The sequence below is a fragment of the Myxocyprinus asiaticus genome, chromosome 7, assembly GCF_019703515.2.
Source record: "Myxocyprinus asiaticus isolate MX2 ecotype Aquarium Trade chromosome 7, UBuf_Myxa_2, whole genome shotgun sequence".
In the NCBI taxonomy this organism is placed as follows: Eukaryota; Metazoa; Chordata; class Actinopteri; order Cypriniformes; family Catostomidae; genus Myxocyprinus; species Myxocyprinus asiaticus.
Window position 1 is genome coordinate 8503598 of NC_059350.1, and position 24622 is coordinate 8528219.

Here is a 24622-nt window from a genome sequence, read left to right on the forward strand (position 1 = left end):
AAAATTATATAATTATCATTATCTGTATTTTTAATATTACAGAATGAATAGTATTTTTATTCTTTGCAATAAAAAATCACCTAAATGCCTCCTTTTTTTTTTTTTTTTTTTTTTTTTTTTTTTTGACTGTCTCAGTTGAATGTGTTGAGAAACTGACTGTAGTGGAGGGGAGCGTCAAGCCATTGGTGCGCCATTGAAGCGCTCTCATCTGACTCCACCTTCTATGTAAATGTCAGTGTGGCGCTTGTGTCCGCGAGCTCACAGTCAATGAGCACCGAAGCAGGAGGAGTGTCCGACTGTTTACATCTCGTTTCGGGGGGCCGAGAGCGATTTTCTCCTGTATGATGTCGGTGTGGAATTATCGCACTCTCAGCCTTTGAGAAATAAACGCGGCCAGCACAAAAAGTGACCCGGCGTTGAGACATGGGAGGCCAGATAACCCGAAACGCCTTGTATGGTGAGGAACTGCGTTAAGGATCCACATATAACAGCTGAATGGAGAATTATGGTCCTTCTCTTTGCCTGTAGATGAAACGTCTGATACAGTATGCGTTGGTTACCTTGTGTTGCAAAGAATAGATATATCGAAGGAAATTGAGAGGAAAATCGGCTGCCTTTAAATTCCAAATAGATGCTAAAATATTTGCAAACTAAAATGCACAGATTAATACGTTAATACGGGCTATATTTATATATGAGATATTGCGTTTGAAGAATCGATTTCTTACGGAGCGCGTCTTCGCGTAAAAGCGCTCACGCATGTGAACGCGCCTTACATCAGACGTGTTTCCCTTCAGCAGCTGAACGCCTTAGAAAAGGGAAGGGAATTTGTGGGGATTCCCTCTGTTGTTAGAAATAAGAGGGATTTACTGCGGATTTTCCCCTATGTTTATTTCAGTTTACAAGCAAGAGAACACAACTGAATCAATAAATCAACTGAATGGCCGGACAGCACATAGAAATGCTGGGGTGTTGGTTAAACAGAGTAGCTCTATTTTCTGATATGTCCTGAAATTCATGTTCAGGCTGTTAGGTGGCTGGAACTTTTGGCACAGGTTGATGAAGTGCTGGAAAGGTTGCTATTTTCCAAAAGACTGCAGGGTGAATTATGTTGCATTTATGAATGTAACTGAAACACACATGAGCAGTTGGGTTTATGCAAATCTTTCTTTGGCTTACACTCTTTCTCTGTGTGTGCATCTGATTGGCCTAGAGTTAATCTGAACCCTTGGTGGACCTGACACATTTGATCATTAGTTCTAATTAAAGCACTATATCAGATCCAATTAGGTAAATGGGGACTAGATAACTTACAGTCCAGTGTATGTAAAACACATGGTGTTAGTAGACAGTGTCCTTTTAGGCCAGAAATGTACTTTGCGTAAGGATGCAGATGAGAATGCTTGGCTAACGCATTGGAAATGCACTTTCCCATTGTTCACAAAGGTGCTGTAAGCAATTGTTTTGGAATGCCAGGCATAAAATGTCCCCACTACCTAACAGATTTCACTGAAATCTGTGTTCTTCTATGGAATCGCACTGGTGATTTGAAAATTGACAATAGAAGATGCTAAACCACACTATGGCGCCCCTGGTGGCAATGCTGAGAATACAACACGTTCTTGTGTTGCGCACTATAAATTGCGTTTTGACACATTTCAGGAAAGCAACGACGTGAAATCGAACTTGCATTGCTAGACATTTTTTTTTTTTACGTATATTTTTTGGCCACCATCTTTCATTGGTCAAACAAAAAGAGAGCCCCGCCCCAAACTCATGCCATTGGACGAGCCAATATCGCTGTGTCTGGCTGTTCGATGAACCTACAAATTATTTATATTTGTCTCTGCATTTTGTGAAAGGAGATTGAAAAAATTACTCACATTTAAAGTTTCATCTTTATACTTGTTCTGAGATCAAATTATAGATTATTAAAGTTTATCCAATGTTATAAAACAGTTTATATTTGTATTTAAATTGTTTTGCTACTTTTATAGATAGGACAGAAATGACAGGAGGCTGATTCTCAAGAAAACCTGTCAAGAAAATGTCCTTGTGCTATTTTAATTCAAAATCAAAAGAAACAAATAAGAAATTATAGTTTGCACATTGAAAATGAAGCCTAGTTTTGGTGTCATTAGGACTTTTTACATTGTGATATTAATTTTCATGACAGTTATGCACATTTTACCCCCCAATTTTCATTATTGCAACACGAAAAAGACAGTCATTATGATATTCTCATTACCACAACATGGAAAAATGATATATTATATAAATAGCATAGTGTGCGATATGATAAGTGTGGGTGAGAAACAAAGTCCCTTTTTACTATAAATCTCCACTTTCACGTTAACATTCTTCTTTTGTTTTTGGTGTTACGCGTTATTTGTGCATATTGCCACCTACTAGGCAGGTAAAAAAGGACATAAATATTGATCTGTTTCTCACCCACACTTATCATATTGCTTCAGAAGATATGTATTTAACCACTGGAGTCATATGGATTACTTTTATGCTGCCTTTATGTGCTTTTTGGGGATTCAAAGTTCTGGTCACCATTCACTTGCATTCTATGGAACTACAGAGGTGAAATATTCTTCTAAAAATTTTCGTATGTGTTGAGCAGAAGAAGGAAAGTCATAGACATCTGGGATGGCATGAGGGTGAGTAAATAATGAGATAATTTAAATTTTTGGATGATAAAAATTGATCACTGATTATTCATTAACATCCCTAAACAGCACCTAGTCTCAAAATGCCAAAAGCACTTCTAAGCCTACAGATGTTTATTTATTTTAAAGAAGGCTTTTACCTGGTATAGCTCATTCTAAGAGATTTAGGGGTCATATTTAAAGGTTGGTTTGATGTTTACCTGCCAGCTTTTCTTTCTAGTTCCTCTTTTTGAGTTAGGGATTGTTTTCTTGTTTGTACTGCAGGCTGACAGTGGAAATAAATTGCATATCCTGGTACGCAAGCATCTTTCACATCAGATAAAGTACAATGGTACATCTGATCTCTGTAGTGGCATGGTTGTCATCTTCTCATACTGTGTACTTGAAACCTGTCCAAAACTGTGAACAAGCTTGTCTGGTTTGTAGTGTTTAAGCCTGATATAGACACTTGATGTATGTATGTGTGTAGGACTATAGGTTGTTTTTTATGCACCTTTCACTCTGGAACATATCTTGGGCTTTCAGGCAGGAAAGATATGAATAATAAGTAGTTATTTTTATAAAGGTTGTTAAAAATGGAACATTACGGTATTTGCTCCAAATACCTCCACCGAAATTGGACCAGCGGCAGTGTGAAGGCTCTATCGAAACAGGAACAAATTTGAATGCAAATGTTAAGTTTGCATGTGTTTCTTTGCATATTCAAATTCTGTTCACTTCTAGACTAGTCTAATCTAGTCTAGTTCAGTTGAAAATTGTCTAGATGAGTGTAGTTTAGAGTGCCAGTTCTATTCTGATTTGTTTTAACACAGGGATTTTCAACCTTTATATATACAGTATATATATATATATGTATGCAATTGCAATCTAATACTTAAATGCATATAATGCAAGTAATGCAATTATATTACTTAAATTAATATATAAAAAATTATTAAATTTAAGTATTATAATTGCATTTAAAAGTATATACAGTATTTATATATATATATATATATATATATATATATATATATATATATATATATATATATATACACTACTGGTCAAAAGTTTTGAAACACTTACTCATTCTTTATTATAATTTTTTTCACATTTTAGAATAATAGCAAAGTCATCAAAACTATGGAATAACATAAATGGAACTATGGGAATTATGTTGTGACTATAAAAATCCAAAATAAATCAAAACTATGTTATATTTTAGCATCTTCAAAGTAGTCACCCTTTGCCTAGAATTTGCAGACATGTACTCTTGACATTTTCCCAACCAACTTCTTGAGGTATCACCCTGGGATGCTTTTTAAACAGTATTGAAGGAGTTCCCATCTATGTTGGGCACTTATTGGCTGCTTTTCTTTATTATTTGGTCCAAGTCATCAATTTAAAAATAAATAAATTTGTAATTACATTTTAGATTTATAATGAAATAAATTAATATGGTGGCACAATTATATTTTTTAAATATCTTTATACAGTATATTTGCCTGTACTTAATGTTCACTATATAATGTTTTAAACACTAAATATTTTATCAGTGCTGAGTCAGTTACTTGGTGCTAATTTGACTAATTCATCGTTATAAGTTGTTAGATTGCTGCACCATGCATTAAAATATCTAAATCAATACCATGGCATTGATTATTTTGTTGAAACCACAACAAGACAGCCATGCACAAACAACATAAGGGAACTGTTAGCATTGGAACTGACGTTTGTTTGGAAATGGAATTTTAAATGGGGCATGTAGTGATTGATTATCAGTGATTGGTCGACACACAGGCGAGGATGGCTATGCAACTGTGGTGAGAGATTATTGGAGACTAGGAGAAGGCGAGCAGAGGAGCTGCTGTTATCTGGAATCCTTGCTGTGGTTACATTGCACAGTTACCATGGTGTGACGGAAACATATGTCTGCGGGTCAGGTGCTGATGCTGCTAAGTAACCATCCGTTGCACCTCTTTGACCGTGGAGCAAAACATCCTTGATGAGTCACTTAATCTCACAGCAGAAATGAAGTGACACCACCACACTCTGGTACGAATCATCACCTGGAAGCAAGTCGTGGCAGAAAAGAACAGATTAATATGCAGTGCACTCATTCAAGCATAAAGGTATTTTATTGCCATGCAACCAGATAGTTGCTAATTGTGTTCAGAACACAATTACAAACACAGGTATGCTCACCCCAGGAACAAGACATTAATGCAAAACCTGGACACTTATATAACTGTTAATCTCTTAATTAGGGCCTACATTTATAGAGCTACTTTTGTGTTTGCACTTGCCAAACAAAAAACACTAGCTACAAAACTGACCTAGGAACAGCAAAAAATGGATGAATCAATCTCACAAAAAATGTGCCCGTGTCACATTTCACCCCAAATAAAAATAAGAAATTATATTTTGCATAAAGAAAATGAAGCATATTACAATTTTCATTATGCATTGTGATATTATTTTCATCACAATTAAGCACATTTTGCCCAAATTCTCATTACCATAATACAGTCAGACATTATACTTTTGAATTTCTTTGTAATTCCCATTATTCTCAAAGGTGATTCTCATTAGATTCTTTTTCAATTATAATGTAGTAATTACATATTTGTACTGTATTACAGTAAATATATTACTGCAATATATCAACTATTTAAATCAGCATAAATGAAAGCTGTACAACAATTATCATGCTTTATACATATTTTAAACACTGAAAACCCTAATAAGTTGACTTTACTCAATTGAATTGAGTAATGGCATCTCCAAAACTTGTGTAATTAAGTTCACTTAACTTGGTGGTCATATAGAATGAACTTAACTATTTATGTTAAGGTAACTAGATGCAAGTAGACTAAACTCATATTTTCTATTTAAATGTTGTTGTTTCTACTTAATAATTGTAATTATATGGACACAAACTTAGATCATACAATAACACAGCTTAAATAACCCATAACCTAAATTTTGTACTCAAGATTTTAAGTATTAACAACTCAAACTATTAAGTCTATGGATTTTAATAAAAAATAAGTTCAAGGAACTCAGATATTTGAGTTATGAGATAAAAATATGACATTTCAAGTAATGTTGAATTAGTTTACAGTAAATTACACATATAGAGAGAGAGCTGTCAAAATTAATGCGTTAACACATTGGATTAATTAAAAGAGTTTAACGTGTTCATTTTTCTTAATATCGATTAACACATTTATCGTTAATACAGCATAAACACTGGTGTGAAGGGCGGAACCTTTGTAATGTGACCGCCCGGAGTCAATACTCTGACGCACACGCCACAGTGCCAGAGCCCTTCTACCAAGCTTAGCATAAAATAGCATAATGCGGCGGTCCATTGACATTCTAGTTGACTTTCCTATGATAGAGCTGCCGAGGTTATCTCTTTAAATAAAAGAATCTCTGACAGTGCTTCCCTGTCAGTATTAAAATTATGAAGAAAGGAGATCTTAACACTATTTGATGTATAAAACAAGCTCAGAAGAGACTTGTGATAGAAATCAAGTATTTTTCAGCCTATGTAAGGCACGTTTTAATTACCACAGAAGCACATTAAGTCTTAACTATCACCAAAAAGCAGAATGAGACCTTTTTATTTGCAAGTGCTTTTCATGGTGAGTTCAAAGCGGCACTCGTCACTGGCGTTGTCGCCCTGACGCAAATCATGAACGCAGCTTCATGATTGCTGTAGGAAAGCGGATAGCAACAGTCTACTGGCAGATTAATATTGTGGCGGATGACAGTTTGAGGGAATTAATGCCCATTGCATTGAATATGCCACCTATGCGGGGTCTAGTTTTTTCAATTAGTCAAACTCCCACTTAGACTTTGGGAAAGGTTTAATGTTACTTAGTGCACTGTCTTTATATTGTGCTAAGCTTTGTTTGGAAAATGTTAATAAAGCATAATATTGCTACATATTGTTTTGTTTCCTTTCCTAAGTTGGAAATAAATGAATTTTGACAAGAAAAGAAGTATACACATTGTCAAATTTCAGCACTTTTAAAATCTGCGATAGGGTTGCGCTGTTTACCGGTACTAACGAAGCACCGCGATACCAATAAAATTAGTTAACGATGTCATCTTGTTGCTAATTTTGGTACCATATTACAGTAAGCTGTCATTAGCAAAATGACATGAGATGTGACAAATCTGACATGAAATCAATGACAATTTTAAAATAAAATAAAAAGCCTCTGGAAATGGCCAAATGTGATCATTAAACAGCAGAAGAATGTAATTTAATTAAATAATATACAGTCGCCGCTCTGCACTGATTCCCACAAACACACGCGCACACACACACACACACACACACACACACACACGGGTGCACGCATGCGCACACACTTACACAAACGCAACACACACTGCTGGTGCTTAATTTTCATGCAGTGTTTTTTTAGAGGATAAATGGCTAACACTTAAATGAACTCTGGTGCAGCTCGGAGATTTCAGCTCGAGAGTTGCCCAAGTATCCCTGGCTGCAGCTTGCAGAAAGGGGCAGGACAACACACTGAGGCGTGGCTACACGTGTGGTCCCGCCCATAACCTGCTCTCATTGGCTCTGTCATCTTTTATTGGTGTACATGATAAGAGATGCGTTTTAAAATAGTGTAGACCGATCATTTTTATTATATTGCTGTGGCTCATAAGTGATATGAATTGTGTTGTACTTAACGGTTCATTGCAAACAGATGTGGCAGGAGTCTGACTGAGCAGCCTGTTGTTGTTTCAGTCGTGTTGAAAGCGGATGGCAAAATTACTAATCCTACTATGGTGTAGATTCAACTCTAATGTGGTCGTAGTCAGTGGAAACAATTAGGAAAGATCATTTTGATTTTAGTGCTATGACTCATAAGTGACTTATATATAATGCATGGTTAGAGAAATGAATTATGAATTTAATTAATTATAAAATATGTTAATTTTTTAATATCACCATAGAGTGAAAATGAAAAAAGTGTATCAGTGTTGTTGTAATATAAACATTTTAATTTATAACCCAACATATGTGTTATGAAAACCAACAGCGGCGTCTAATGTAAATTAACTGTAAATTACACTCCAATTCTCACAAAAGTTATAAAGATTTTATATAAAAGTATTTTCAAATATACTAATATTGAGGGACAGAATTCAAAAACCCATGTTGTTCGTTCGTTCAATCATTCGTTCATAAGGCATGTACTTGTATGAAATGGGCAATTCTCCAAAAAACCGAGAGCATGCATGCACTTTTAGTTTCCCGGTTTCTGCCATAACAGCTCATCATCATGAGTGATTATTTTGCATGATTAATAATAGATTTTTCATTGACAAAGTTTGCTTTATGCATGCCATCTACATCTGCTCGATCTATTGATTACTCTGCATTTTAGGAATTTAGTCATTTTAATTTATGCCATCAACAATAGCAAACAAGAGGCTGATGAAATGATGAAAACTGTTATGCCATTCTCGAGATAGTTGCGGTGCTTTCACTTGTATTCTATATTGATTCATATTAATTTCTTTGAAGGACTGTAAATGATTACCTCTCCTCCTCACTCCAAAAATGTGTGCTCCATTCCCTATCTGTCACTCACTCGACATTGTGTCGATGTAGTGACACTAGGAGTCACTCTTGGGAGCCCCAAACACCTCTGCTTTTTTTTAAAAAGGCCAATGAGAATTGGCGAGTGGAATTTGCATGCCACTCCCCCGGACAAACGGGTATAAAAGGAGCTGGTATGCAACCACTCATTCAGATTTTCTCTTCGGAGCCGAGCGGTTCTATTCATTGAAGCTGAATTCATCCACGAAGTTCATTCACCTCATCTACTGTATTCTAAGGCACATTTCAGCGGCTTCTCCCCCTCTGCACCCGTGGAGTGCAGAGAACGCTCCAGGGCGCTTCGGCAGAAACAACTAAAAGAGTATATTCTAAAAAGAGTATATTTTCTTTCTAAAAGAGCGGCACACAGGGAACATCTTTTTAAAGATGGCTTTCCGTTTGTGTGTTATTCCTGGTTGCGGTCGATATCTCTCCGCTTCTGACGGCCACGATCGCTGTCTTACGTGTCTGGGCACTGCCCACACGGAGACATCGTTCATGGATGAGTCATGTCCTCATTGCGAGAACATGACCATGGCAACGTTGCGGTCACGGCTTGCTTTCGTAAGAAAAGCAGCGGATCCCCGCACCAGTCCTTCTACGTACGGGTTTGAGGCCACGTCGGTTAGCAATGAGGGCGATTTGGGGACATAAATGGGACCACCTCTGCCGGATATCCCCCCACAGACCTCCCATTCCCCAGCACGCTCACTTGCCCCGATTGGGCTCCCACACGAGACCACCGGCTCGTCTCAGCGCAAGTTCGACTTCTCGTTCGGAGCTCCAGAAGACGATGAGTGCTGCATCGGAGAGTGGGTTCGTCCAGTCTGACGCAGAGGCTTCGGCTGGGCTTCCTCCTTCGGGAACGGTCGCCCAGCCTCACGCCGACGCGGAAATGATGGACATGCTTTCCCGGGTGGCCGCGAGCATCGGGCTAGAGTGGAACCCTCCACTCTCCCCTGAACCCTCGCTGCTCGACGATCGGTTCCTGGGCACGGGGCGCTGCCCATGGCCACGCCCCTCCCCCGTTCCTTTCTTCCCGGAAGTACATGAGGAGCTGACAAAATCGTGGGAGGCACCTTTTACTGCCCAGTCCCGGTCTTTCAGCTCCCCTGCTCTCTCTACCCTTGATGTTGGAGCGGCCACGGGGTATTCGATGATCCCCCAGGTGGATAAGGCGCTCGTGGTGAACTTGTCCCTGACGACTGTGGCCTGCGGTGCCGCTGGACAAGCCGCCTCCGCCCTGCACGCCATGGCTCTCCTGCAAGTACACCAAGCCAAGGCGCTAAAAAAACTGCACGAGAGTAGTTCTGACCCGGGATTGATGCAGGAACTGCGCTCGGCGTCCGACCTCGCTCTCCGGGCGATGAAGGTCACGGCGCAGTCTCTCGGACAGGCGATGTCCACCCTGGTGATCCAGGAGCGCCGCCTTTGGCTCAACTTGGTCGAGTTGGGAGAGGCGGACAAGGTTCCTTGATGCCCCCATTTCCCAGGTTGGCCTGTTTGGTGACACCATCGAGGACTTTGCCCAGCAGTTCTCGGCGGTGCAGAAGCAGATGGAGGTCTTAAAATATATCCTGCCCCGGCGCGGCTTAAGACCCTGCACCCTGTCTGCTCGTTGCTAAGGGCGTCCTCCTGCAGCAACAACACCGGCTCCGAGACTTTGTGTCCCTCTTGCCACAACGCTGAACTACCCGCTGAAATGGCCAGGACCTGGTCTCGGCTCCTCAGCACAAAACCTGAATGAGTAGTTGCATACAGCTCCTTTTATACCCGTATGTCCGGGAGAGTGGCATGCAAATTCCACTCGCCAATTCTCATTGGCCTTTTTTCAAAAAAGCACAGGTGTTTGGGGCTCCAGAGAGTGACTCCTAGTGTCACTACATCGACACAATGTCGCGTTCCCTCCATCAGGGAACGGAGGTTACGAAAGTAACCAGGACATTATCTATAAAAATTACTTTCTAATTGACAAGCACACAGAAACCAATGCCAGTCAATAAATAGTCAGTTACAGTGGAAAATAAGGAATATTGTACGAGGCATACAGGGATGAGCACCAAACACAAAAAGCACATATACATGATTTTCAGTTGCCATTTGTTTAAGAACATTTTTACATCAGTTTCAGCTTTTATAAATTCTGATTTGTTCCTCACTTTTAACGCAGGATAAAATCCGTTCAATTTAGGATTGAATATCACATACAAGTAAGCACTATAATCAAATGGTTTGGCTCAGCTGTTCAATATCTCTCAAACAATGATAACACACCAGGAACGATGACCACATCTCCTATCATGTATGTCTATGAAAGATGAACGAGCCAATGAGACTATGTTATGGGCAGGGCGACACATGTAGCTCCGCCCCATATGTAGCTCCGCCTTATTCTGTAGGCTGCAGCCAGGTCCTTCTCGAGTTGCGACAGGATTCTCCCAGCATTAATGGGAAGCTTGATATAACTATCCTGTAAAAACAGGAAGCACTCAAAGGTCTGTCAAAATAAAAGTCCCGCTAACATGAAAGCTCTATTCAAATGGATGCGTGAAATTGAAGACAGAAAAATATAACTACTGTATAAAAATGTAATATTCAAAAAGTAGCAATAATACTCATAATAACAATGATGTATTATTAAATGGTTGTATTATCATTATGATTATTATTATTATTATTATTATTATTATTATTATTATTGTCTGTATGCAATATCACACACAAGCAGCCTTGTGCCACAGGCAATCAGATTTATTTTTATTAATGTTTTCATTAATACTGTGAAGCACTGTTGTGCAGCATTTTATTTTACCAAAAATAAAATGGCAATTGTTTGTACAATTCTTTTTTTAAACATATATATATATATATATATATATATATATATATATATATATATATATATATATATATATATATATATATATTTGTTTATTTATTTATTTATTTATTTTTATTAAAACTATGTATCAATTTGATTAAACACCATTTGATCATAACAATTAATTGAAACATTTAACATGGAATCCAGAAAAATTTAAATGGAAAACGCATAATTTGAATCTGTAAGACTTTATGCCGTTCTTTTAATCAAGTCATTTTCTGTGTAATGTCATAAAAAAATCTGAGGCTTTTTATTTGTTGATTATAGTATCGATTTAGTATCGATACCGAGGTACCAGGGCTAGTATCGTTCCAAAGCCAAAATTTTGGTATCATGATTAACTACAAAAAATTATGCGATTAATCACGATTAAAAATTAAAATCGACTGATTATATATATATTATTTTATAAATACAATTTAAAGAATATATCATGGTTTTTGCATTATATATAAATATACAGTGTTAAATAATACTATATAGGTGAAATATTAGATTTATCCAAATAGAAAATAATACATAAATAAAATTAATAGAAATAATAAAAACAGTTGTGTATGACATCATAGTATGAGATCATTATCTACAAGAAATAATAGAAAAAATACAATAACTCAGTATACATATCTGGTATTATATTGTTATACTTCTGTGGAAACATCTCCATCTTTAACTGGCTATTCTTGCATTTTAATATGCAGCATGATCATGTTCTGGATGCCTGGAAGGCACACTCAAAATTAAGCCAACAAAATAAACACATGTGTGAAAGATCATAATTAAGGACTTATTCTACAGCACTCTGTTTAGAGTTATTTGTGTGATGGGTTTTAGGTTTTAGTGGAGTACGTGACTCAATTTTGATAATGATTTGTTTAAAGTTGAGACAAGTTGTTTGTACGTGGACATTTTGCAATGTTCTTTGTTTTTTAACAAATAACAATATCGACACAAGACGTCACCAGAAAGAGTTTCTCTAGGCTGACTCTCTTGGTCTGAGCTGTTGTTTGTTGTAAAAATAAATAAACAGGCAGTGATGTGTTCTTCTAGTGTTGATGCTTGATGCTAAGTGAAGGAATGTCTATCGTACGTCTGTTACTGGTTGATTTGTGATTGTGTGGAGAAGACTCTAGAGAGATGGCTTTGTATAGGCCAGAGCCAGGAGGGTGTGTGCCTGATTGGGCGAAACTGCCTCTGTGTTGTCCTGCCCTTTTTCAGACAATGATAGAAGCATGACATTGATCAGAATAACCAAATTACCAATCGCATTGATGTAAAACCATGCCTGTTGCCATGGTGACATGTTGTGGTCACATTATGATGAGTCTTTCACTTCAGTATGTACTGTATGGTTGCCAAGTACATCACTTCTTAAGATGACCATTATAGCTAGACTCAATGCTAGTTTTAAAATAATACAATTCTCTTGACTCTTCTACAACTAAATTATTAGTAGGTTTTTGTTAAAGTATTTGCCATAAACCCATGTTTTGTTTTGTTTTTGGATAATCTTTTATGCAAGTTTGTCAAGTTGATCATTTAGATTGTGTCATCTTATACCCAAAGCAACATTACTAATTAAGTTATATTGAGTATCAGAGTATCAAGCAACTTGTAAATATTGCAGTATTATTAACATGGCTACAAAAAACTGCAGGGAAATTAAAAGATAATTTCTAGAGAATAGACTCCTACATTTGACATATTAGATATATATGAAATATTAGAAATATGAATATTAGAAATATTAAAATAGCTTTTCCTTTAGGAAACCTTAATAGTGATATCAAATTTGCATATAACCTGGCCTTTCTTCTGTACTTACATCTTGAGCCTTCGGACACCACAGATGCAAATATAAAGCAATTTTACTGTCTCATTGTAGCTGTTGTTATAGAACAGTATTCTACAGTCTGTTTGCTTAGTAATTGTTTATTTGGCTCTATGTTCTATGGCTCTATAAGTCTCCTTGTGATGTATACAATACTCTGAAGTGCTATTTTGCAAGCCACTGGATCAAAATTTCTGTATATATGGGCAAACAAAATTGCAAAACTCAGCCTTGGGATGCTCTCTTGTGAAAACAGTTCTCGAGGGCTGCTAGACAAGCAGTTATTTTAGCATCAAGTGCATGAGAGTGTGTGATGTGGAGTGTTTACACATAACATGACATTACGTGACCTCTAGCAAGACATCTGAACAGGTCTTTATGCTAATGAGGATGGGTTAAAGACAGAAGCTACCTGGAAAAGCTTATTCTGCTATTTTAAACCTGACTTAGCACCACAAGCCAGCTGAGTTAAATCAAGCAACACATACTGACAATTTTGGGAACATTTTATTTATTCAGTAATAAACCTCTTCACTAATTTAGAAAAACTTCTTTCAAAGACACCCTCTTCTTACAAGCTATACAAAATTATGTATAGGTAGAAAAGAAGTGTAATGACTGATAAAAAATGGCTGCTTGATGGTCTGGTTATAAAGCGTTCCCTATCTGTCACTCACTCAATGTTGTGTCAATGTAGTGACACTAGGGGTCACACTTGGGAGCCCCAAACAATGCTTTTTGAAAAAATGGGAATTGGCGAGTGGAATTTGCATGCCACTCCCCCAGACATACGGATATAAAAGGAGCTGGTATGCAACCACTCATTCAGATTTTCTCTTCGGAGCCGATCGGTTCTATTCATTGAGCTGAATTCTTCCGCGAGTTCATTCACCTCATCTGCTGGATTTACGGTGCTTTTCAGCGGCTTCTCCCCCCCTGCATCCCTGGAGTGCAGAGAATGCCCCTGGGCGCTTCGGCAGAACAACAAAAAAAAGATTATATTCTAAAAAAAGAGTATATTTTCACTTCTAAAAGAGCAGCACACACGGAACATCTTTTTAAAGATGTCTTTCCACTTGTGTGTTATTCCTGGTTGCTGTCGTTGTCTCTCCGCTTCTGACGGCCATGATCGCTGTCTTACATGTCTGGGCGCTGCCCACGTGGAGACTTCGTTCGTGGATGGGTCTTGTCCTCATTGCGAGAACATGACCATGGCAACATTGCGGTCGCGGCTTGCCTTCGTAAGAAAGCAAGCCACCCCATCAGCTCCCCGCCTCGGTCCTTCAACCTGCGGTTAGCACTGGGGGCGATTTGGGGACTCCAATGGGACCACCTCTGCCGGGTAACCCCCCACGGACCTCCCATTCCTCAACACGCTCGCTTGCCCTGGTCGGGCTCTCGGATGAGACCAACGGCTCATCTCAGGGTGAGTTCGACCTCTTATTCGGAGCCCGGGAAGACGATGAGCTATCGAGCGCAGCTCTTCCAATCTGACGCAGAGGCTTCGGCTGGGCTTCCCCCTTCGGGTGTGGTCGCCCAGTCTCAGGCCGACGCGGAGATGATGGAAATGCTTTCCTGGGCAGCCGCGAGCATCAGGCTAGAGTGGAACCCTCCACTCTCTGCTCACGGCCGTGCCCCGCCCCGGTTCCTTTCTTCCCGGAAGTGCATGAGGAGCTGACAAGATCGTGGGGGGCACCTTTTACTAACCGGTCCCGATCTTTCAGCTCCCCTGCTCTCACTACCCTCAATGGTGGGGCGGCCAAGGGGTATTCGGTGATCCCCCAGGTGGATAAGGCGCTTGCGGTGCAATTGTGCCCACAGAGTGCCACCACCTGGCATGGGTGCCCGAAGCTCCCATCCAGGGCCTGTAGGTTTACATCGTCTCTGACAGCTAAGGCCTACGGTGCCACCTCCGCCCTGCACGCCATGGCTCTCCTGCAGGTACACCAAGCCAAAGCGCTAAAAGAGCTGCACGAGGGTAGTTCTGACCCAGGATTGATGCAGGAACTGCGCTCGGTGACCAACCTCGCTCTCCCGGCGACGAAGGTCATGGCGCGGTCTCTCGGGCAGGCGATGTCTACCCTGGTGGTCCAGGAATGCCACCTCTGGCTCAACCTGGTTGACATGAGAGAGGCTGACAAGGCACGGTTCCTTGATGCCGCATTTCCCAGGTTGGCCTGTTCGGCGACACTGTCGAGGACTTTGCCCAGCAGTTCTTGGTGGTGAAGCAGCAGATGGAGGCCATTCAACACATCCTGCCCCGGCACACCCAAATGTGTCACAAACATGCCCAAACCAGGTTGGTTCCGACGGACTGCGGAGATGATGTTCCTCCTCCCCCATCCTCTACCAATCTTTTGGTGGGCATCAGGAGCCAGGTAAGTGCTTCGATGTCTCTGGACTCAGCATGGCCACGGGGTTCAAGCCCCCTCGACGTGGCACCTCAGGCTCCGCCCGACGTGATTATCCCCTTGGTACCCCTCGCCCGGAGTTTGGACACGTGGCTCGTGCTATCCAACCCAATGCGATGGCTGACCCGGACCGTCCGACTCGGCTACACAATTCAGTTCGCCAGGCGCCTGCCCAGGTTCAGCGGTGTCCGCTTCACCTCGGTGAAGGGCGAGAACGCCACTACCTTGCGTGCGGAGATCGCTACCCTTCTACGGAAGGGTGCGATAGAGTCTGTCCCTCCGGCCGAGATGAAGAAAGGGTTTTACAGTCCCTACTTCATTGTACCGAAGAAAGGCGTTGGGTTGCGGCCAATCTTGGACCTGCGAGTACTGAACTTGCACAGACTCCCGTTCAAGATGCTGATGCAAAAGCACATTTTAGCGAGCGTCCGACATCAAGATTGGTTTTCTTTAGCCCTGTGGCAGACGAGTTTGTGGAGAAACTCGCTGCCGGCCCAGTACATGTGCTAACTAGGCCCTGTACTGAGGTAGGTGCTCCACATGTGGTGGTTCCCCGTAGGTGACCCCATGTGATATCTTTCGCTAAATTATTTCCCTGTCGGTAAACTGCATCTTCCTTGGGCAGAGGCCCCTCTGCCCCCGGTCACCATATTTGTAGAAATTCCTCCCCCCTCGGGTAGGACCTACCATGGGACTTCTCCACATGACATAATTTCGACAAGACTCGGTAAGACCATGTGAAGTATTTCCACTCCCCCTTTTTTTCTGTGGGCGGGGTGTGGTCTCCATGGTGTCTTCCCCTTGGGATTGACACCCCCCCGACGTTGACATTTTCGGCCCCCAGTTGGTTAACAAATTCTACTCTTTTTGGGGAGAAAAAAGAGGAAAAGAGGCCGCGGCTGGGCTAGCCTGTCCCTATTTGTTGGGCAGTCGACTTGTTCCCGAAGGACCGTTCGACGCTCATAAGAGTGTTGGGGGAGGTTATATGACGGCCTGGTGCACTGGCTACAAGACACACAGCGGTCTGTCCGTCTCGCACCGCCAGTCCACGTAACACAGTTCAGCTAGTTGTGGCGTTTTTTATAGGGACCCCTAGTGTCACTACATCGACACAACGTGTCAGGGAACGGAGGTTACGAAAGTAACCAGGAAGTTAACATGTCAAAAAGGTATGCATTTTTAAGAGATTTTGCAGTTTTGCAGTGTGTGGTTATGAGGTTGCAGAAATTCCATGCATTTTTAAGATCCGAGTAAAGAAACTTACTTGGTGCACTTCATCCTCATGCAGTTGTGCAAAGGTGATGGTAGAGCAACATTAAATTAAGTTTTGCAACAGCTGCCATGGTGTTAAGGTCTTTGGACAGTTTTTTGATGTTTATGTTGAGAGTTAGATGAGGATGCTGACATGTTGTGTTAATGGTGTAGCTCTTTTTTATATCTTTGACCACATCAAAGATATTTGCTTCCCCACACCCCAGGTTGGGAACCACTGGGGAAGCTCAGCACTTCTTACACATAGCACCATTCTTCCAATGAAGAAGATTGAGAAAGAAGTGAGTAACAGTTAGCAATACACTAACTTAGCACTCAATTAGGAACACTATGGACCTTATTAAGAGCCTGAAGTGGTCTTCTGCTGTTGTATCCCATCCTCCTCAAGGTTCAACGTGTTGTGCATTCTGAGATGCTATTCTGCTCACTACAAGAATAGCATAGATTGTACAGAGTGGTTATCTGAGTTACTGTAGCCTTTCTGTCAGCTCAAACCAGTCTGGCCATTCTCCATTGACCTCTCTCATCAACAAGGTGCTTCCATATGGATGTTTTTTTTTTTTTTTTTTTGGCACCATTCTGAGTAAATTCTAGAGTTTTTTGTGCATGAAAATCCCAGGAAATCAGCAGTTACAGAAATACTCAAACCAGCCTGTCTGGCACCAACAATCATGCCACGGTCTAAATCACTGAGATCAAATTTTTTCTCCATTCTGATGGTTTATGTGAACGGTAACCGAAGCGCCTGACCCATATCAGCATAATTTTATGCAATGCACTTCTGCCACATGATTGGTTGATTAGATAATCACATGAATACTGTAAGTGAGTGTATATCAGTTTTATATCACAATAGGCTAGTAAACAATGAATTGCTATATTATAGTATTGCAACCAACATAGTCTCGTGCTAACTTGTAATAATTCATACAAGTTGAAAATCGTTAGATATTGCACAACTTGGCTCGAAAGAAAAGGTACTACTTTTATTCCCATAGAGACATACAAATCAGCCAACACTGTATTTTAAGAAATTAAACATTCCATATTTATTTATGCAACGCAAATGACTGATGTACAGTATGCCAATAACCTGTAAAATGCTTCTGTTGTCTTATTCCAAACCCAAAATTTTCTTTCTTCCATGGTACTAGATCAAATCTTCTTCTTCTTCTTTCGGCTACTCTTGTTAGGGGTTGTCACAGCGGACAGTCCGTGATTCGCATATTTGACTTGATATTTTACTCCGGATGCCCTTCCTGATGCAACCCCCAGTGGCTTGGGGACTCTCACTATGGGACTAGATACAATTATGAGCCAAATCATTATGACCACCTGCCTAATATGCTGTTGGTCCTCCATATGCCGCCAAAACAGCACCACCCCGCCGAGGCATGGACTCTACAAGACTCCTTGAAGATGTCCTGTGGTATATGGCACCAAGACATTAGCAGCAGATCCTTCAAGTTCTGTAAGTTGTGAGGTGGAGCTGCCTTGGATCGGACATGTTGGTCAAGCACATCCCACAGATGCTCAATCAGATTGAGATCTGGGGAATTTGGAGGCCAGGGCAACACCTTGAGCTCTTCATCATGTTCCTCAAACCATTCCCAGACAATGTGTGTAGTGTGGCATGGCGCATTATCCTGCTGAAAGAGGCCACTGCCATCAGGCAATACCATTGCCATGTAGGGATATACCTGGTCTGCAACGATGTTTGGGTAGGTGGCACGTGTTAAATTGGCATCCACATGAATGGATGGACACAAGGTTTCCCAGCAGAACATTGCCCAGAGCATCACGCTCCCTCCACCCGCTTTTCGTCTTCCCACAGTGCATCCAGGTGCCATCACTTCCCCAGGTAAACAGCACACACATACATGGCATGCACGTCCACGTGATTTAAAAGAATACGGGACTCATCGGACCAGGCGATCTTCTTCTGTTGCTCCAAGGTCCAGTTCCGATGCTCACGTGCCCATTGTAGGCGCTTTCACCGGTGGACAGGGGTCATCATGGGCACTCTGACCGGTCTGTGGTTATACACAGCCCCATACGCAGCAGGGTGTGATGCACTGTGTGTTGTGACACATTCCTCCTGTAACCATAATTAAAACTTTCTGTGACTTGTGCCACAATAGACCTTCTGTTGGTTCGGACCAGATGGGATAGCTTTTTTTGCGCTTGTGCATTGATGAGCCTTGGGCGCCCAACACCTTGTCACCGGTTTGTGGTTTGTCCCTCCTCGGACCACTGTTGGTAGGTACTCACCACTGCTGAATGGGAGTATCCCACAAGCCTTGCCGTTTCAGAGATGCTCTGACCCAGTTATCTCGCCTTAACAATTAGGCCCTTGTCAAAGTTGCTCAGGTCTTTACTCCTGCCCATTTCTCCGGCATTCAACATGTTGACTATGAGAACTGATTGTTCGCTTACCATCTAATCTACTCAGACCTTGACATGTAGCCTTGTTAGGAAATGATCAACATTATTCGCTTCATCTGTGTATATTCCTATTAAATTCATGTTCTATTTTAGGGGTAAGGTGGGCATGAGTACTCGAGTCCTTGAATACAGAAACAAGCTCCAACACAGCACACCGTGTCTTTCTGTCCAGGGCAGAGACAGCGCTCAAAACTCTGGAGAAGCATACACACACCAGGCGAGTTCTTCCTTTCAAACTGCTAGACGGAGTGCAGCTGAATGGAACATATCATAGTATCTATCTATTTTCAATGTAACATGCCTTATTAAAACGTAATGGTTATGGTGTCTTCGGTCAAGCCAACCACGGTTTAAAAAATACACACTACAGCCAGCCACAATGAAAACAGAGGCGCTCGCTTATTAAGATAATTCCAGTAACCTCAGAAAGAGCAGAGAGTTGACCAGCGAGTCTTCACATAATAACAAAATTTAAGGGCATTTGATTATGTATCTGTTATACTTTTTGAAACAGACTACGTTGTAACAGCCTATAATAATGAATATGCAAGCCACTAGAACAACAACGAGATGCAATGCAGCAGTCAGAGACATCTGTCTGAAATATATTTACATAAATATGTAGGCTACATGTACATATCCCCCCGAGGACTCGAACAGACAATTTGAACAAAATATCCATCCATAGTTAGAGGTTAAACTTTGGAAAAATCATTAAAAAAAACAATCGTTGGTTCATTAATTTTACTCTATGGGAGTAAAAGTTGTACATTTTTGTATGAGTATACTGGTACGATTTCTTGCTATGTCGCCATCTTGTACTATTATTACGACTTGTTATGAGACCGGGTTGTCATGACCCAGATATTGCTGTATTATATTCCCAGATCCCTGCAGATACCCACTCCTAGTAGGAACATAATGTAATATAAGATAGTATAATATAATATATTGTAATATAATAACAAAAAGCCTGGTACAATGTAGGTGGCAAGCAGTATCCACTTTGAGAGATACAGAGCGTCAGAGAGAGTGAGAAGCAGAGAATGAGTTCCATGCATAAATTCATGTAATGTTTATTCATATGTTCAAGTGTGTTGATTTAGACCCCCCAGGCTGAATGGGTAGGTCTTATATAAGAAAATTCTTCTGTCAAATGGTTGACTTTAAAAAGGAGTGTGGGTTGTCACAGAAATATCAGCATTATGATGCATCTGTGTTCGGTAGCCCAGGGTGTTGTTAGATTGTTTATGTCACTGGCTTCCATTACCTGCAATGTATGTGTGTTTCTGCATGTACTGTGCTATTATACTGTATGATTTTTATGCGTCTTACATAATGAAGTTTAAGATGAACACAGCAAGTTATTAATGTAATTATAATAAAATTATTTTGAATAATGAGCCACAGAAGTGGAAAGTTACACTGTAAACAGCTCATTGCATTACCTCACTCAGATAATTCTTCTGATGTTCTTTCTCCACCCCAAATCCACCTTAATTTCATAACCAGATTTAATGAAGAAAATGTGAGTGTTACTTGCCCGCAAAAATACTCGACAACATGATGGTAGGGTGTTGTGGGTGTTAACCAAGGTGTGGCTATGCAGTTGCTAACATGTTGCTAGCGTGTTCTGAGTGGTTGCTAAGTGGTTGATCACTAACCCATCCCCATGTCTCTATGATATTCAAGCCTCTAGATATTGCTCGGGTCCCTCCTTCAATGTTAGTCTTAGGGATCTTTTAGTGATAGCGCGTCTCTTCTCAACAAACTACACAAATGTAAGTGTTATTTATGTATGTAGCACAAACTGTGCAGAAAAAGTTTAAATTCCTAATCTTAGGTGTGAGAAATAGTCTGACTGATCACACTGGGAATTCAGCAACAGGAGTTTGTAAGTTCTTTGGCTGAAATCGGTCCGTGCTTGATGAAATTTAAACCACTGCCACTGTTCACAGGATGGCACCAAAAAGCAAGTATTTATTTATTTATTTATTTAGTAAATTATGTAATACAGTCAAACTGGAATGCTTATTTTATTAACTCTAACCCAAACACCAACCCTAAACCTAACCGTCATTGGAGTTAAAATGTGGTTTTAGAGTGCAACAAAATGCAAACTCATGTTTCTGAGGCGCCAGAGGGAAAAGCGAACACATTTGAATTGATGCAAAAATGTCTCATTGAGGATGGTGCTTGTCGATTTTAGGATACAGCTAGGGATGATCCGATCCGGATTTTTACAGCCGATACCGATCACCGATCTTCTTGTCACCTGGTCGGCCGATAACGATCCATATACCAATCATTTCACCTTTTATTAGGATCTCTGTCATAACTGGCTATATGTAAGCTTTCTGCTCACTGTCACTTTTAATTGAATTTTCCTCTTCCTAGTAATATCACTTTGCTTAGTTTTTTGCTGACAAAAACAGATTAAAAAGACTTTAAATCAAGTAAAGGCTAACATAAAATATTCTCTATATTAGGATAGATTAAAAAAAAAATAAGCTTAGTGTCAAACTGAATTTTATGGTCGGAGATATCAAGTAGGAATATCCCACACCCAACTTGAATGGAACGCAGCATAAACATGCACCCTGACGAAACGAAATTTATTGCAAGCAACATTTAAATCGTAAATATTATTAGATAGATTTTTCCAGGTATTATACAGTAGACCTCCTTGGTAGATTCATATGAAAAATTATGATTTTTGAATGTCTGTTCAGGAGACGTTCATTTCACAAAACAGTCATGCTGCAGTTAAAATTAGGCTTGCTTGAGCATTAAGTGTCGTTTCAAGTTCTGCCTTTCATGCATGGACGTGTTTTTAAAATGTCAATTGGTATTATTGGTTAGCTGCGACATAATGTATGATGCCCAAAGGCATAGGGTGTCTTATTCATTGTGAAACTGTGTTTTCTTAATTGCATGAATCACACTGAAGGCCTAGACTTATAATGCACGGCCCCATAGGTGCAATTAAACTTAATGTGACATTTTTTGTTATTGATTCATTGTCATTATTTCATATAATTATTATTATTTCTTAATTTATTTCTATTTTATTTTTGCATTGTATATAACACATTATATTATGGCATCTTAATATTGTATAAAAAATTATTATATTTATAAATTCCTTCCCAGCCTTTTCATTTAGCTGGATGATTGTATTAATAGTTCATTTTTCACTTGTTGCCGCTTGAACATTAATGAGGGGAATACAGCGTGTAACAGTACAGTACACAAGCTTTCATACTCGCCATACCTCTCCCATTGCATCTTTCTTAACTGCTGAATCAAGTGTGTTGTCTTCCCCACACTCAGTGATGCCACGACAGTGTTGCTGATGTCTTAAAGGAGCAGCGCGTCTTTTGCGACATGCGCGATCAGGTTTATGGGATCTGCCAAATTACAGATCACCGATCGAGTCATAGGACGGGAATATCGGCCAATACGGATTGGTGGCCGATCGATCGGAGCATCCCTAGATGCAGCATGTCGATTTCCAGTGTGATCATGTTGAAATAGTAATAGTGATGCTTGTCCTAAGAGTTAAGCCTTGTGTTTGAGGCCTTCCACTGGGTACCAAACCTGCATACCCTTATCCTCTTCCCTTATTTACATTATATGAACATACCAATTCATGATATGTTTGTTAAACTGCCTCCATTTGCGTCAGTCATCAACACATCAACATTGGATTTGTTATGAAAGCTTTAGTGGATGCTATCTATTGCGTAAATGATTATTTCCAAATGTTTCATTATAGCTTTTCTGCGCCTTTGTAAGGTGCAGTTGTATCTTCTTTGGCCTGCATGGATGTAAGCTCTTTAGATCCTACAAACCCAGTTTAGTACTGTAGCGGTTGAACCGCATTTACTGGATTGACAAAAAAACATTTTACAGATTAAGATGATTTTACACTGTTCTGGGATCATCTTCCTCAGGCTTATCTTTATCCAGACAGTTGAAGAGAAAGCACACATTCTGAACTCAGATCAGCATAAAAGGGAAAGCTCTTTCCAAGGCAGCGTTGCTAAGGAACATGAGTTGCTACTTAACCTCCATTTTCTGTCTGACAGCTGCAGCTCTTGTGTTTGTTAATGTATTAGTTTTAGTGTGCTCAGACTATGAGTGTTGCATACAATGACTGTCTGCTAACAGACCTGCCCACATACACATACACGCCTATAGACAAAAATATACAATGAATGTGCAAAACTACATATTTTCTAAATTAGTCAAAAAATCGTTCAGGCAATCAACCAAGTAGCTGACTAATCGGTCCTAAGAAAGCCTTGTATAAGTAGGCTGGTTTTGGGTTCACCTGACCTTGATCGGACCAGTTTACATAAGATGCACCTTTGCCTTCATAAACAACAAAACTGACTGTAGTGCAATGGAAAAGAATGTAGGGGCTGCATTTTTAAAAGTTAGCCTATTTTTAAATTGACTTAAAAATAGTCTTAAAAACACTACGCTCCTTGCAGGACTAGGACTTTTTTTTAATATTGTTTTATCACCCAGCCCTAGGCAAGACGCTCAAAAAACAATGCAAATGCAATGCATTGTCCAAAACTGTTTAAATACTGTATGTATGGTTGTAGCGCCGATGCTTTAACGGAGATGATTTTAAAGACGCAACTTTTACAAGACAGTTTTACAGTGCAAACTGTCTAAAGACTAGGGTATATGTTGAGCCCTCTAGCTTTTCAAAGTACACTCTTTTGACCAGTAGCCTATTTGGATGAGACATGCGCTTTACAGTACGACTGCTTTGTAATGCTCTTTAGCACAGTCAACTCAAGGCACATGTGGACTATCTACGTGTACTGTGCTGATGATGAAATTTGCTTCACGCAGAAAACCGAAGTATACTTTGGCCTTAACAGCACTCTAATTTAAGCACCTGCAAAAATATCTACTGTATATAAGAAAAATTCTAGATAAACTAGTCAACCTCACTAATCCACAGTTTTCATGACCAACCACTCGGCGCCGCCATAATGCCGCTGGACTGTTTTCTTGTTATGGTCTCCATAAGAAGCTATTTAAAAACTATCGAAACGAGCAACCCAAACGGAGAACAACAATCATTTTAAGTGTTAGTTGGAGGAAAATTGAGTTCAGGCTCAACTTGTGCAGTTCTTGGCTGTCTTAACAACTCAAAGTAGTTAATGATATCAACATAACTAACATCGGGCTTCATGTCATCTACCAACAATTTAAGCTTCGACAGGAGAGGCACTGTCAAAAGACGGTCATCGTGACACTGTAAAGTAACAGCACTATGGAGCAACATGCTATTTTTGCCAATATGCACAAATTTAATATGCTAAACATCACATTATGTGCTAACAACATAAGTCGATGCGAGTGAAACAGACTTCCGGTATGAATAGGGGGGCAATTCCACATTCAGGAAAAAGGTGGATTGACTAGTGCATCATTGAGACACATCCCTACATTAAATATCCAAAA

General features: G+C 40.2%; 1 protein-coding gene across 1 annotated transcript in view; it reads left to right on the forward strand.

Annotated features, from left to right (window-relative positions):
• The first annotated feature begins 280 nt into the window (after window positions 1–280).
• neurl1aa (neuralized E3 ubiquitin protein ligase 1Aa) overlaps window positions 281–24622 on the forward strand; it is a 76852-nt gene continuing 52510 nt past the window's right edge. Inside the window, exon 1 of the mRNA XM_051703274.1 lies at window positions 281–457. Coding sequence (XP_051559234.1) covers window positions 424–457 — 34 coding nt within the window. The 5' untranslated portion in view covers window positions 281–423. The remainder of the gene's footprint in view (window positions 458–24622) is intronic.